The 14,908-nt window shown below is 40.9% G+C and overlaps 1 protein-coding gene across 7 annotated transcripts in view; it reads right to left on the reverse strand.

Moving 5' to 3' along the window:
* Nucleotides 1-7,493: 7,493 nt before the first annotated feature.
* Nucleotides 7,494-14,908, reverse strand: part of cep57l1 (centrosomal protein 57, like 1) — a 44,918-nt gene continuing 37,503 nt past the window's right edge. For all 7 annotated transcript variants that reach the window (XM_048531098.2, XM_059645234.1, XM_059645230.1 and 4 more), the window contains 2 exons: nt 12,201-12,345; nt 7,494-8,086 (listed from right to left, as the gene is read on the reverse strand). In XM_048531098.2, coding sequence (XP_048387055.1) covers nt 7,853-8,086; nt 12,201-12,345 — 379 coding nt within the window. In that variant the 3' untranslated portion in view covers nt 7,494-7,852. The remainder of the gene's footprint in view (nt 8,087-12,200; nt 12,346-14,908) is intronic.

A 14,908-nucleotide genomic window follows, 5' to 3' on the forward strand; every position in this document is an offset into this window, starting at 1 on the left:
TCTCGATATCCTCCAGAGATCTCCAGCATCACAGATACTAATCTTCAGCCAGTTTGATTCAGTCCCTGAAATATCAGGAAACAGCTGAAGGCATTAGAAACTGCAAAGGTTATGGCATTGATAACAGTTCATCAACAGTCCTGAAGCCTTGTGCTCCAGAGCCTGCTACACCCCTATCAAACTGTTCCAGTACAGCTATAACACTGGCATCTACCTGACTGTGGAAAATTGACCAGGTAAGTCTGGTATAGAAGAAGGACAAATCCTATGTCAATTCCTGCCCCATTAATCTACTCTCGATCACCAGTTCAGTGATGGAAGCTGTCATCAACAGTGCTCATGTGCATCATCTGCTCAGCAACAACCTGATCAGTGACATTTAGTTTTAGATCCACCAGGGTCTCTCAGCTCCTGACCTCATTACAGCCCTGAATTAAAGATGGACAAAAAAGCTAAATTCCAGAGATGACGTGAGAGTGACTTCCCTTGACGTCAAGACTGCATTTGTCTGAGTGTGACACTAGGAAGCCTAGCAAAACTAGGAACAATGGGAGTGAAGGGAAACTTCTCTGATAGTTGGAGTCATACCTGGCACACAGGAAAATAATCAGTCATGTCAGCTCCAGGACATCTTTGCAGGGTAACAGAAGAACAAAATGGTGTTGGAGTAGTAGCTGGAGCTCATCCACCATGACTGCTTTCATTTACAGTTTTTTTTTCCTCTTTCTTGTGTTTTTTTTCTCTCTCTCCATACCTTTAATACCTCTTGTCCTGAGCTGGGGTGGCATTGATGGTGGAGAGAGCTCAAGTGGGCCCAGCGTGGAAGAGAGTTACTTTTCCAGGGTGAACATGGGACCTGGCATCAGAATTGGCAGCTGCTACTTTGGCGGGGGCAACATCGGTGAGGTAGGCCCAGCGGCAAAAGGTGGCATCTGAGGATCAGCAACTCTGTTGTTGGTTGGGTCTGGCGTTGGCAGCGGTGAAGTGATGGTGGAAGGGAATCACAGCAACATTGACAAGGTGGACCCAATGGTGGGAGGCACAGCTCTGACATTGGTTGGTCCGGTGCAATTAGTGATGAGGCCATGGCGGAGTTGTACCAGCCCAAGCAGTGAAAGATGGTACCTGAGGATTGGTGACTTTGACATTGGTTAGATCCGGTGTAGATGGTGGTGAAGCAGTGTGGGAGTGATGGTGGTGCTGGCATTGTTGATGGTGATTAGCTGGCTCAGTACCGATGGACTCTCTTTATGGTTTACCTATCTTTTTCTTTCTATTTTTCCTTATTCTTGCATTATTCAAAACAGAGCAGAATCATGGCAACAAATGAAAGCTTTTCTCTGTATTATATTGTCTTACTGTAAAATACAATATATTATTCATTCATTCATAAAGTCCCAAACCCAATAATCTTCAGCTGCTTCTTCAATGACCTTCCTGCCATCATAAGATCAGAAGTAGGAATGTTTGCTGATGATCACACAATGTTTAGTACCCTAACATGAACTCAAACCCTTTCCTTAGAAACTGTTACTTAGAAACTGAACCAGTTCATGTCCAAAAGCAACAAAACTTGGGCAATATCCAGGTCTGGGTTGACAAGTGACAAGTAACATTCATGCCACACAAATGCTAGGCCATGACCTTCTGCCATAAGAGAGATCCAACATTACTATCGCTGAAACCCCCCCATATCCATATGCTGGGAGCTACCATTGACCAGAAACTGAACTGGATTATCTATATAAATATTGTGGCTACAAGGGCAAATCAGAAGCTAGGAATCCAGCAGTGAGTTACTCACCTCCTGTCTGCTCAAAGTTTGTCCACCATCTACAAGGCACATGTCAGAAGTGTGATGGAATATTTCCAATTTTCTTGGATGAGCGCAGGTCTGACAACAGACCATTGAGTACAGGAGTTGGCATGTCATGTTACAGATGTAAAAGACATCAGTGAGGCCACATTTGGAGCACTGCATACAATTCTGGTCACCCTGTTATAGAAAGGATGTCATTAAACAGAAAAGGGTGCAAAATAGATTTATAAGGATGTTAACAAGACTGGAGGGTTTGAGTTATAAGTAGAGGCTGGATAGGCTGTGCGCGTAGGAGGCTGAGGGGTGAGCTCATAGAGGTTTATGAAACCATAAGGGACATAGATTAGGAGATTAGCCAAGGTCTTTTCCCCAGTCTGTGGAAGCCCAAAACTAGATAGCATAGGTTTAACGTGAGAGGGGGAAAGATTTAAAAGGGGCATAGGAGGCAATGTTTTCATACAAAGGGTGGTGCATATATGAAACAAGTTGTCAGAGAACTAATAGAGGAGAATACAATTACAACATTCAAAAGTCATTTCGACATGTATGTGGATAGGAAAGGTTTAGACGAATATGGGCCAAATGCAGGCAAATGGGACCAGTTCAGCTTAGGAAACTTGGTCAGTACGGACGAGTTGAGTCGAAGGGTCTGTTTCTGTGTTATATGACTCTATGATTCTAACTCCCTGAACTCCTCAAGAAATTTGACATGATCTAGGTAAAAGCAGGCCATTTGACTGGCACCATATCTGCAAATATTCACTCCCTCCACCACCAATGCTCAGTAGAAGTAGTGTACCATTTACAAGATGCATCGCATAAGTTCACCAAGGCTCCTTAGCCAGGACCTTCCAAGCTCATGATCTTTACCGACTACAAAGACAATGGCAGCAGACACGTGGCACGGCATGGTGGCTCAGCCTTGGATAACCTTCTGTGTGGGTTTCCCCCCACAGTTCAAAGATGCGCAGGCTCGGTGAACTAGCCATGGGAAATGCAAAGTTACAAGGATAGGATACTGGTGTGAGTAGGATGCTCTTCAGAGGGTGGTGTAGATTTGATGGGCTGAATGGCCTGTTTCCACACTGTAGGAATTCTACGATTCTATACACAGTGGAGTATCTCGATGTAAAGATTTCTGTGTCAGCTACACACCATCCTGACATGGAAATATATCACTGTTCTCCTGCATCATATTGAAGGTGAGAGTGGAAGTTGCAGTGAGCTTAGCAAACTTTCTTTCAATCTTTCCTGATTTTGGGGTATTACTGGAGGATGATAGAATTGCAAACATTACGCCCCTGTTTGAAAAAGACTGTAAAGATAAGCTCAGTAATTACACACCAATCAGTTTCAATTCGGTGGTGAAGAAACTTCTGGAAACAGTAATGGGGGAAGACGGTGGCCTCGTGTTAGCATAACAGATTAGAAGAAGAAACAAATAACTTTTTAAAAATAATTTATTAAATGTGGGCATCAATTAGTACCCATCACCAATTGCCCTGGAGAAGGTGATAGTCACCATACTTGAGTTCTTGGGATGTAGGGATACCCACAGCGCTGGCAGGAAGAGTGTCTTATGGTTGTGGCCCAGCAACAGTGACATTACAGAGATAAAATTCCAGGTTAGGATTGTATGAGACATGTAGGGGAATGTATAGGTGATGGTGTTCCCAGCACCTGAAACTCACCTTCCAGATGGTAGAGATTACAGGTTTGGAAAGTGAATTGGCGCAGTACATCTTTTAGATAGTAAACACTGCTGTCACTATGCATTGTTGATGAAGGGAATGAATGTTGACAGTATTGGATGGTATGCCATTCAAGCAGGCTGCTTTGCCCTGGATGGTGTCAAGCTTCTTGCATGTTGTTGGGAATTGCAGTCATTCAGGCATATGGATAGTATTTCATCACACACCTGAATTCTGCCTTGTAGATGGTGATGAGGCAATAGGGAAACAAGGGGTGAGTTAGTCATCACAAGATTCTTGGCCTCTAGTCTGGCCTTGCAGCCAATGTATGATATGGCTGGGCTAGAACAGCTTCTGGTCAGTGGTGACCCCGAGGACATTGATAGTGGGTGATTCAGAAATGCTAGGTAACCAACATTCTATTGAGAAGGAGGAAATGAAATTCATTAGTATTTGCAAAATTGCTCCAGAGAAATAGATGGGACTGAAAGCCAATAAACCCCCACGGCCTGATAACCTGCATCCCTGGGTACTAAAATTGGAAGCCATAGAATTTGTAGACATGTTGGCAGTCATCTTCCAAACTTCTGTAGAATCTGTAACAGACCAGATTGGAGGATGGAAATTTATTCCCACTACTTAAAAAGAGGAGAAAACAAGAAATTACAGTCTTTAAGTGGACAAAATGTTGGCAAATGGAATATAATGTGGGAAAATCCCATCTGGTTCACTAATGTCCTTTAGGGAAGGAAACTGCCAACCTTACCTGGTCTGGGCTACATGTGACTCCAGACCCACAGCAATGTGATTAACTCTGAACTGCACTCTGGGCAATTAGGGATGGGCAATAAATGCTGCCTAGCCAGCGACATCCTCATCCTGTTAACGAATGAAGAAAAAAAATGAAGCTGTTCATTTTGAGAGAACAAAAGAGCACAATATTATTTAGAGTAAAGCTACAGAAGGCAGCAACACAAAGCAACTTGGAGTACTTGTACATGAAACACAGATGCAGCAAGTAATCAGGAATGCTAGTAAAATGTTAGCTCTTACGGGGCATTTAAGTATAAGAATGGGGAAGTCTTGCTGCAACTGTACAAGGTGCTGGTGAGACCCGTGAGCAGTTTTCGCGCCCTTATTTAAGGAAATATAGCATGTCATCTGAGGCAGTTTGGAGAAGTTTCACTTGAATGATCCCTTGAATGCAGCACTTGTCCTATGAGTAAAGGCTAAACAGGTTGATACATACACTGGAATCTAGAAGAATGAGAGGTGATCTCTGAAATATATAAGATCCTTAAGGGGCTTGACAGGGTAAATTCTGAGGGAATGTTTCCCATCATGGAAGAATCAAGGATCACAGGGTATAGTCTAAGAATAACAGGTTGTCAACTTAAGAGTGAGACAAGGAGAATTTTTTCTTTTAGTGGGATGTGTCTCTTTGGAACTCTATTCTACAAATAGCTGTGACAGCAGAGTCCTCATGTATATTTAAGGCTGAGGCACATAGGCTCTTGATCAAGAGGAATTGAGAGCTATGCAGGAAACTGGACATGAGGAGTGCTTGATCAGCAAAAATCCTACTCAAAGCAAAGCAGGCTTGAGTAGCTGAACAGCCTACACCTATTCCTAATGGTCTTACAGACAATTAGCTTAACATCAGTAGTAGGGAAAAATGCTAGAATCTATTTTAAAAGAAGTGATAACTTCGTCTAATCCTGTTGATGTTTTCAAAGTCAGCACTGATTTTTGAAAGCAACATCAGGTTTTACAAACCTACTAGACGTTGCTGAGGATATGAGTCGACTAGGTAAGTAAGAACCACTGTGTGCAATGCATTTGTAGTTACAGGAAGCTTTAGATAAAGCCCCACTTGAGGCAAAATAAACACACATGACATTAGGGATAATATATTGGCTTGGACTAAGAGTGGTTGACAGATGACAAACAGAAGAGGAATAAATTGGCTCTTTTTTTTGCAGTGGTAAGTGGTGACTAATGGGGCACTGATATTCACAATATGTGCTCCTGAGATGCTGCTGGGCCTGCTGTGTTCATCCAGCCTCACATTTCATTATTCACAATATGTATCATTGATCCGGATGAGGAAATCAATTAACATTTCCAAGTTTGCTGATGTCACAAATCTAAGTAGGACTGAGAGTTGAAGAGGATGCAGCAAGGCTTCAAGACGATTTAGACAAGATGAGTAAATGGGTAAATACATGGTAGAATAGTGAATGATTGTGAGTCTATCCAGTTTGTAAGGAAAAACAAAATAGTAGAGTATTATTTAAATTGAGAAATTTTGATAGGCAAAAGGGACCGGGGTGTCTCATACGTTGTTGCAGATATAGTAGGAACTGCCAATGCTGGAGAATCTGAGATAACACTGTGTGAAGCTGGAGGAACACAGCAGGCCAAGGAGCTTCAGAGGAGCAGGAAATCTTGACATTTCGGGTCAGACCCTTCTTCAGAAATGGGGGAGGGGAAGGGGATTCTGAAATAAATAGGGAGACGGGGAGAAGATGGATAAAGGAGAAGATAGGATGAGAGGAGACAGACAGATCAAAGAGGTGGGGTTAGAGCCAGTGAAGGTGAATGTAGGTGGGGAGTTGGGGGGGGGATAGGTCAGTCCAGGGAGGATGGACAGGTCAGGAGGGCGCCCTCTAAACTCATCCCGCCCCTCCCGACCTGTCCGTCCCCCTTGGACTCTAACTGGCTCTAACCCCACCTCTTTGATCAAACTATGTCCAATTCCAGTTTCCAACTTCTCCTTTATCCATCTTCTATCCGCCTCCCCCTGTCTCCCTATTTATTTCAGAATCCCCTTCCCCTCCCCGATTTCTGAAGAAGGGTCCCAACCCGAAACATCAAGCTTTCCTGCTCCTCTGATGCTGCTTGGCCTGCTGTGTTCATCCAGCTTCACACCGTGTTGTCTCATACATTGGTCGCTGATTCTAGCACACAATTACAAAGGCAGATGGCACATTGGCTTTCATTGCACGTAGGTTTGATTACAGTAGCAAGGAAGCTGCAGCTATACGCGGGCCTTAGGGAGATACTGGAGTCTTCTGTGCTGTTTTGGCCTCCTTATCTAAAAGAATATATTGCCACAGAAGGAGTGCAACAAACGTTCACTGGACTGATTCCTGGGATGTCAGGTTGGATGAGGATTGATTAATTTGACTAGGCCTGTATTCACTGCAGTTTAGAAGAATGAGGAGGTATCACTTTGAAAATAACATTGACAGGGCTCAACAGAATCGCTGCAGGGATTATGTTTCCCCCAACCAGAGGGTCCAGAACAAGGAGGCATAGTCTTAAATATGTCCTGAGACTGAGAGGAGAACTTTCTTTAAATTAATCCATGTTCTTATTATGTTCTTCACTCAGAGAATGGTGACCCTGTGGAATTCTCCACCACATAAGGCTGTACAGGCCAGGCGACAGTGGCTCAGCCACAATCATAGGAAATGGAAGAGCAGAACCAATGGGCCAAATGAGTTACTTTCATTTTCTAGGTTTCTTAAGTTTTCAAAAAAGATAGCAGCCTAAACACAAACATCCCTGTACAATCTGGGTAAGGTTACTGAAAACTGAAACTTAATCTAGGACCTTCTGACACAAGTGTATACCATTATGCCATGTTGGACTAAATGCTCTATCTACTAACTAGGAGACATGTAAGATCACCCAGACCAGGTTTTAACCCTAGTCAAATTTAATTTACTGACACTAAATAAATATTTCCTTAATGATGGTCTGACGACTTAGCGATAAGTAGCATTCTTTTGTCAGCTGCACTCAGCTACTAGAAAAAATTAACTCAGTTAAAAGCATCATAAACAGACACTTTTTCTTAAGGACTGTAGACAACCAACATGGTTGACAGTTAACTGACCTTTGATGTAACTGACCAAGTCCTCCACCCGATTTATACATAGTGCAAGAGAGTATGGAAACAAAAGAGTACACAGGCAGATAGTGAAAGCAGGACACAATAAGTGACCAAGAGGTTTTATTAATTTGAATACAAAAGTAACCCATACACATACAAAAGGTTAGTGACAATCCCAAACTATCTCCCAACAAGGACGGTGCTGCACAAAATGCACATTGTAAATTATTTCAATAGGCGAAAAATAGGAATTAAGAAAACCATGTTGAAATTCAGGTACATTACCCCATGTGATCATCAGCAGTGCCTCAAGTCAGTTTCAAAGCAACGAGCATCACATTAAAACACAATTAAAATGTGTAGATTCATTAAGTTACTCTACAGTAAGTTAGTAATTAAATTCAGAGTCAAATTTACAGACATTGCCTTCTGAACCAGTAATCACTGTTCCCATGTGATGTCATTTTGCCTCAGAGAGAGCTGCAGTTTCTGTGCATTCCTAAGCAGCTGAAGGCTCTCTTTTCCTTTCTGGGCAGCAGCACAAGTTGTTTTGACTGAAAATTCTGTTCCCTTGGGTACTGGCACTTCCTTCATTTCATCCAAAGCTTTTGTTCGTTTTTTAGTGTCAGACATCTCCCTCTTAATTTCTTTCGCTTTTACCTTCAATTTCTCAACCTAAAAAAGGGTAAAATTAAATTGTTTGGTAATAGTTTTTAAACTAAATATCTGTGCGTGGAAAATGTTTAATCAGAGATTTACTATTAGTGTAGAATCTGATTTAACACTAAAATTTAAAAACTGACAAAATTAGTAATCAGCATCCCTTAAAGATTACGTTTAACAATTAATGAAATACAAAGTAGTCTATGCTGCATTATTATATGCTGCAAATGGGTTGTGGCTTTTGTAGTGTCTTAGGTGTATAATGTAACCAAATTATGAGATCATGAAATTGAGACCAAATTATGTCCAATTCCAGTTTCCATGTTGAAAAGTCTAACCAGCTGCTATTTGTTAAAACCAATGTAACTTACTTTCTCAGGATTTGTGCTTAACCGCAAGACTGACAATTATTGCCCATCCCTAGTCACCAAAATGGTGATGGTCATGATCTTCTGGAGGTGTGACTTGCTCTGTTACTTCAAAAGGTCAATGATGAGGCAACCTTTTTGATGTGGGACTGGAGCCGCATTGTCTAGACTGAGATCTCAAAGGTGAGCAGGTTTCCTGCCCTAAAATGATAATTAGTTATCAATTCTACTTTGATATCAATGTGACCCATTCAAGGTCATTTTGATTTCAGCTTTTTATTGTAAGATTTACAAACTGAAATCAAGTTCTAAAACTATAGGGTGGAATCTGAACTCTACTTACAGGATTGTAAAAATATAACCACTTCCTCCAATGCCTATATTTTAACGTGGAAGGATTCAGTCAAATTTACATGTATAGACAGAAGGTAAATCACGTGTCAGGCAAGATTAGTTTTAGTTTTTCAGTAAAAGTTTCCAGCCCCCAGTCAACATCTCTCTACACAACCCTGGGTTTCAGCAGCGAATGAATTTGGTTAGGGAGGTCAGTTAATTCAGTTGGTTGGACAGCCTGTTTACATTACAAGTGATGCCAACAATTTGGGTTAAATTCCTGCACCAGTTGGGTTTACCATGAAGAACGCTCCTTCTCAACCTCTCCCGTCGACTGAGGCATGGTAACCTTCAGATTAAACCAACACTGATGGTGCCTTTCTCTAGTGAGCCCGATGGTCTGGTAAGACTTGGCACCTTTTACCTGCACCATGAGTGATTGTCTCCATCTTTGCATTTTGAAAGGTAGAGAAACAAAATAGTGAAATATGGGGAGGCAATGGCTTAGCAGTATTATTGCTGGACTGTTAATCCAGAGACTTGGGTAACATTCTGTGGTCCTGGGTTCAAATCCCGCCACAGCAGATGGTGGAATTTGAATTCAATAAAACATCTGGAATCAAGAATTTAGTGATGATTGTGACTCCATTGCCGATTGTTGGAAAAACCCACCTGGTTCACTAATGTCCTTTGGGGAAGAAAACTGCCATCCTTACCTGGTCTGGTCTACACGTAACTCCGGACCCACAGAAATGTTGCTAACTCTCAACTGTCATCTGGGCAATTAGGAATGGACAATAAATGCCACCTAACCAGCAACGTCCTCATCTCATTGATGAATAAAGAAAGAAAACATTTCTAATGTATCTAAAGGAGTCATATGATTGCTCTTAATTAAATTGTGTTGCAAGTAGGCAATAATGGAAGTCTCAATTTTTTTTAAACCTCCTGTTATAATTTTAGCTCAGTGGTAGTACTGTAGTCCAGTTCAGAAAACTGTGCGTTCAAGAGCATATAAAATAGGCAGACATTTAAATACAAATCTGAGTAAGTGCTATACAGTCAGCTATGTTGTTATTCAAATGAGATTTTAAGCCAAGCTCCAAATACAGAAATGGGCATAAGATTCACTGGTACTATTTGAAAGCTGTTCTGGTCTGTATTCATTTCTCAACTAATACCAGTAACACGGCTCAACTGAATTTGTCTCATTGTAATTTCCTGTATGCTGCTGTATATAATTAGGCAGCAGTGTTTTTCCACCAAGTACTGACTATGTTCTTCAAAAGCAGCAAAGCCCTTTGGAACACCAAAGGTGAAAGGTACAATATATCCTCCCTCTATGTGCTTACACCATTTACTTGGGGTTTTTCCATATCCCCTCTTCCAGAAATAAAACCAAATCAGACAACAAAAACAACCGGATTAGCTCCTTGATCTGCAAGAAATTGGATGCATGTGATAATTTGACTTTAATGAGAAACTAAATCATAGTGGTATTTTACATCTGAATTTTGAATGAATCAATGCTCTTTATTTGCCCTCTAGGTGTCACACTATCATCATGGTTAATATGGATTTAAAGCAACGGTTAACAGTGCAGGTGTTGCAAAAGATCCTTGGAACATGTATGGTTTAGAAGGGGTGGACGCTAGGAAGTTGTTTCCGTTAGGCGGGGAGACTAGGACCCGTGGGCATAACCTTAAAATTAGAGGGGGTAAATTTAAAACTGAAATGAGACGACACTTCTTCAGCCAGAGAGTGGTGGGCTTGTGGAATTCATTGCCACGGAGTGCAGTGGAGGCCGGGACGTTGGATGCTTTCAAGGCAGAGATCGACAAATTCTTGATGTCAGAAGGAATCAAGGGCTACGGGGAGAGTGCAGGTAAGTGGAGTTGAAATGCCAATCAGCCATGATTTAAATGGTAGAGTGGACTTAATGGGCCGAATGGCCTTACTTCCACTCCTGTGTCTTATGGTCTAACATCGACGATGTCAAAAGTTTTATCAGAATGAAATTAGTTGTTGTAATTAAAGTTCTCTCATAAACAAAAGTTTTTATTGGAATTTTTACATAATTAGTCCTGATCCCTATAAAAGCAGACAAAACCAAAGTTGTAAAATTTTAAAACGGTGAGTACTAAATATCGTCTGCTGCTTTAGGCTGAACATCAGTAATGAAGATGAAATTCGCAAAGTAATTTTGTACAACTGGTACAGTTCAAGTAGAGCAAAGTTAATCTCTGAAAAAGCTATAAAGATGTGGTAATGTCTAGTCCAAATATTATTGGAATTTTTAAACTTTAGTGGTAAACATTCTTTTAGTTTTAGAAAAGTTATTTTTTGAAAAGGGGATAGTCAAACTTCTCATTGTTGGAAGAGTTTAGCACAGGTGGGCATAACCTTAAAATCAGAAACAGCCTGTCAGAGGAGAAGGTAAGAAATACTTACTCACGTAAATGTGATACAAGGGTGGAACTCTCAACCACCAAAGGCAGTAGATGCTCAACTCAATTAATAATTTCAAATTTGATATTTTTTTGCCACCAAAAGTATAAGAATATGGAACCAAGGTAAGTCAAACCAAGTGACCGATTTTATTAGTTGGAGATGTTAGTGGGTGAGTTTTGTTAGTTTTTCCGAAGTTGTTTAGCAGATGTTAATCAATGAGCCATTTGAGTCCAATCAGCATGATTCACTCCATGGACATCAAAAACCAATTCTGACAACTGTTTACCAAAGGGAGTGGGGCAATATTTACCCCATTTCATGGAAATACAGGAGATGAAACATTTATTCAAATACGTGGGGCAGAACAGTGGCTAGCACTGCTGTCTCACAGCACTAGGCACCTGTGTTTGATTCCACTGCCGGGTGGCTGTGTGTGGAGTTTGCACATTGTCCCTGTGTCTGCGTGGGCTTCCTCTGGGTGCTCCTGTTTCTTCCCACAGTCCAAAGATGTGCAGCCTAGGTGGATTGGCCATGCCAAATTGCCCGTAGTGCTCAGGGTTGCATAGTTTAGGTGGGTTATAGGGCGAGGATCAGTGTGGACTTATTGGGCCGAAGAGCCTGTTTCCGCACTGTAAAGATTCTATGAAAAGTATTAGAGATTGTTAGGAATCCCTTGTTCAGGTTAAATTTCTGTAATTTTAGACATCAATCATTGAATAAAATGGACCTCTATTGCTGTTATCAGCAGCTGCCGGAGGACAGAATTAATAACATAGCTCCACAGATGTTACTCTTTGTAATTTAAAAATAAACAGCTTGTCATGATTTCAACATAGTGCTGGGAATCAAAGGGTTTCCATTCACGTCATAAGGCACAAGTAGCTGTAACGTAACTGGCAACTGAACCATTCAACCAAGATTATTGTATGTTACTTGAGAATACAAAGAATCCTTGTTTAAAATTAGACACTTACATCACCCTGGTGCTTTTTGAGTTTAGAAATTTGATCCCCTTTCTTCTCCATCCGTTTTACCAGACACTCAAGTTCACGTTCTAAATCTTCACGGACATCAATATTTTTGGTACCTTGTATTTGTTTTAGCAGGTCTTGATGCTCACTGGGAATATAGAATTTGGTAATATTTACAAAAATTATGTTACTTGCAAAATTAGTTATCCACATGAATTTAATCTTCACAAAAATTGGTTTGATTTCCACCTTAAGCCAGCAAAACCCTTCTCTTACTTCCCCTAGTTCAGAAATAACAATAATTATGAAAGTGCATTTAAATAACACCATTAACAGTGAAGCTTCCCAAGATACTTCACAGGAGCATGATCAAGAACAATATGGCACATGGCCATACACAGAGATATTAGGATAGGAGTTGGTTATTTTAGAGAACACAGCTGAGGCAGGGGACAAACAGGCCAAATCTTTCAGTCTTTAGACTGCCAGAAACCAGACAGGTAAGTGAAAGTGTGTGTGGAAATTCTGCCATATAGACCTACATGGGGTTGGTCATGGAAGTTTAACCTTTGCCAAGCAATCCCATAAGACCATAAGACATAGGAGTGGAAGTAAGGCCATTCGGCCCATCAAGTCACTCTACAAATGTCTGAATTTGGACATTTCAGATAGATCCGTGATACTTGCCTACATACTTACCCAGGAAATGTTTGATTAAAACCTAGTCTAACACATGCCTACTGACAACTGTTAACCCACCACCACAAACCCATAACTTAACTGCCCCCTAACCCCTGACTCCAATGCCCTGTCCCCCTACTCCTAACAGCCCTCCAGAATCTCCTGACCCACTTACCCAATGTCCACCCAACCAAACTCCCTCCCTGATAAGACTTCCATTTTCAATCCCCCATCTATCACCCCACCAAACAGACCAACTATCCTGCAATGTGACTACTCTGTATAACCCGCAAACCCCTCATTCACCTACTACGTCATCCAGTCATTTAACCGACCTAACCAACTCACTCACAGCCGAGCCAATCCATTTCATCATTCATTCATCTATTCACTAACGTTAACACTGAACTTTGAAACACTATGCAGTAGCTAGTGCTGTACAAGGTGTCTTCCCAACTACTCTGCTCCACAGTTCCCTGAAGGACAACGTGCATTTTAATGCAAGCCTGGGTCAAATAACCCCAGAAGGAACACACAAGGATATAAATTTGGGGAAAAATCTTTGCCAATGTGTACAATCTAACCAGTATTGCCAATACTTGGATGATTGAGGCCAATGGGCTTCAGCTTTTCCAACATTTACTTGAATATTGTCTGCCCATCCAGTACAGAATGTCAGATAACCATTGATCCAAATCAGAGACAGTGGAGAGATTAAAATGTTCTGATGAGGTGGGGCTGGATGTTAACAATGTTCGTATGGAATCTGATGATCTTATGGAATTGCTGCCAGTAGATAAGGATAGAGCTGTTAAAATGTTGAGCATGACATTTGGCACTGCCCAGTTGTGAATTAAACCTCTGCAGATTGACTAATATTCAGTTCTAACTACATAGACTAAGTAAATCCTCATTAGGATATTCCTCGCAAATCACTGACTTGTATCAGATTCCCAACGTATCTTTCCATTCCCTTTGTGCTTCAGCATATGCTTCTGAAGTAGTTTCCACGTTTGAACTCCCAGCTCTGGAAAGCTCTTTATTTTTCTATTGTATATTTAGTCATCATCTTGCATTTACAGACCTTGTTTTGGATCTAGATGAGTAGAATCATAAATCATGGAAACAATTTCTCCATTTTTATCCCAGCTCATCATTCATACGTTCTAAGGAGAAAATGTCCAGTTTGTTAAATCTTTTCCAATTGCCATGATCTCAAATCTGAAACCATTCCTGCAGAGTAAATTTACACTTCATACAGTGTTTTTACATTCTTTTTGATGGTACTGAGGTCAGAATTGAATTGAGTGTTTTAAATACAGCTTAACAACAGGACCTACACCATAATTTCACAACTTGTGAGTTCTACACCCCTAGAAACAGCATATTTGTTAGCATTTATATTTCTTTGCTGATTATGCTTTTAAAGACATGTTCACTTTTTTTCCATTCCCATTTGGTTCCACAGTTTCTAAGGTCCAAGATGTATTTCTATTTTTTTCTTCCAAGTGCACCAGCCTACATTTATTTACCACTGAACGGCCCTGGTTTGCAAGTTGCCTAATGTCTTCTTCTGTGTTGCATTGTTTCACACCGTGTCAGCCATACCTTCTAGTTTGGTATCTTTTTTCAAGTTCTGGTATTGAGTTACTTAACCTTCCTGCTTGTGAAATTCAGCATTCTATTTCCTTCTAATTTGAAGGAATTTACTTTTACACTTTACATTCTAACCTTTAGCCAATTTGGTATCCGTGCTAGTACTGCCTGCCTCTGCACGCACTAATAGAATAAGCCTATTATGTCAGACCTTGTCACGATAGAAAATCCAAATATATGATACCTGCCACATTACCTCCTCAAAAGAATTCTAATCCATCAGTAAGCTGTGCTCAGTTAGGAAGGGACAGATCACATCTGGGGTGAGATGCAACTCAAATAAGCATATAGTTCAGGGATTGGGTACAGAGTGAAGAAGGTGCTTTTTTCTTGGTTTTTTGGTTCATACATTGTAAGGTTTCTATAAGATAAAC

This window comes from Stegostoma tigrinum, chromosome 4 (genome assembly GCF_030684315.1).
Source record: "Stegostoma tigrinum isolate sSteTig4 chromosome 4, sSteTig4.hap1, whole genome shotgun sequence".
NCBI lineage: Eukaryota > Metazoa > Chordata > Chondrichthyes > Orectolobiformes > Stegostomatidae > Stegostoma > Stegostoma tigrinum.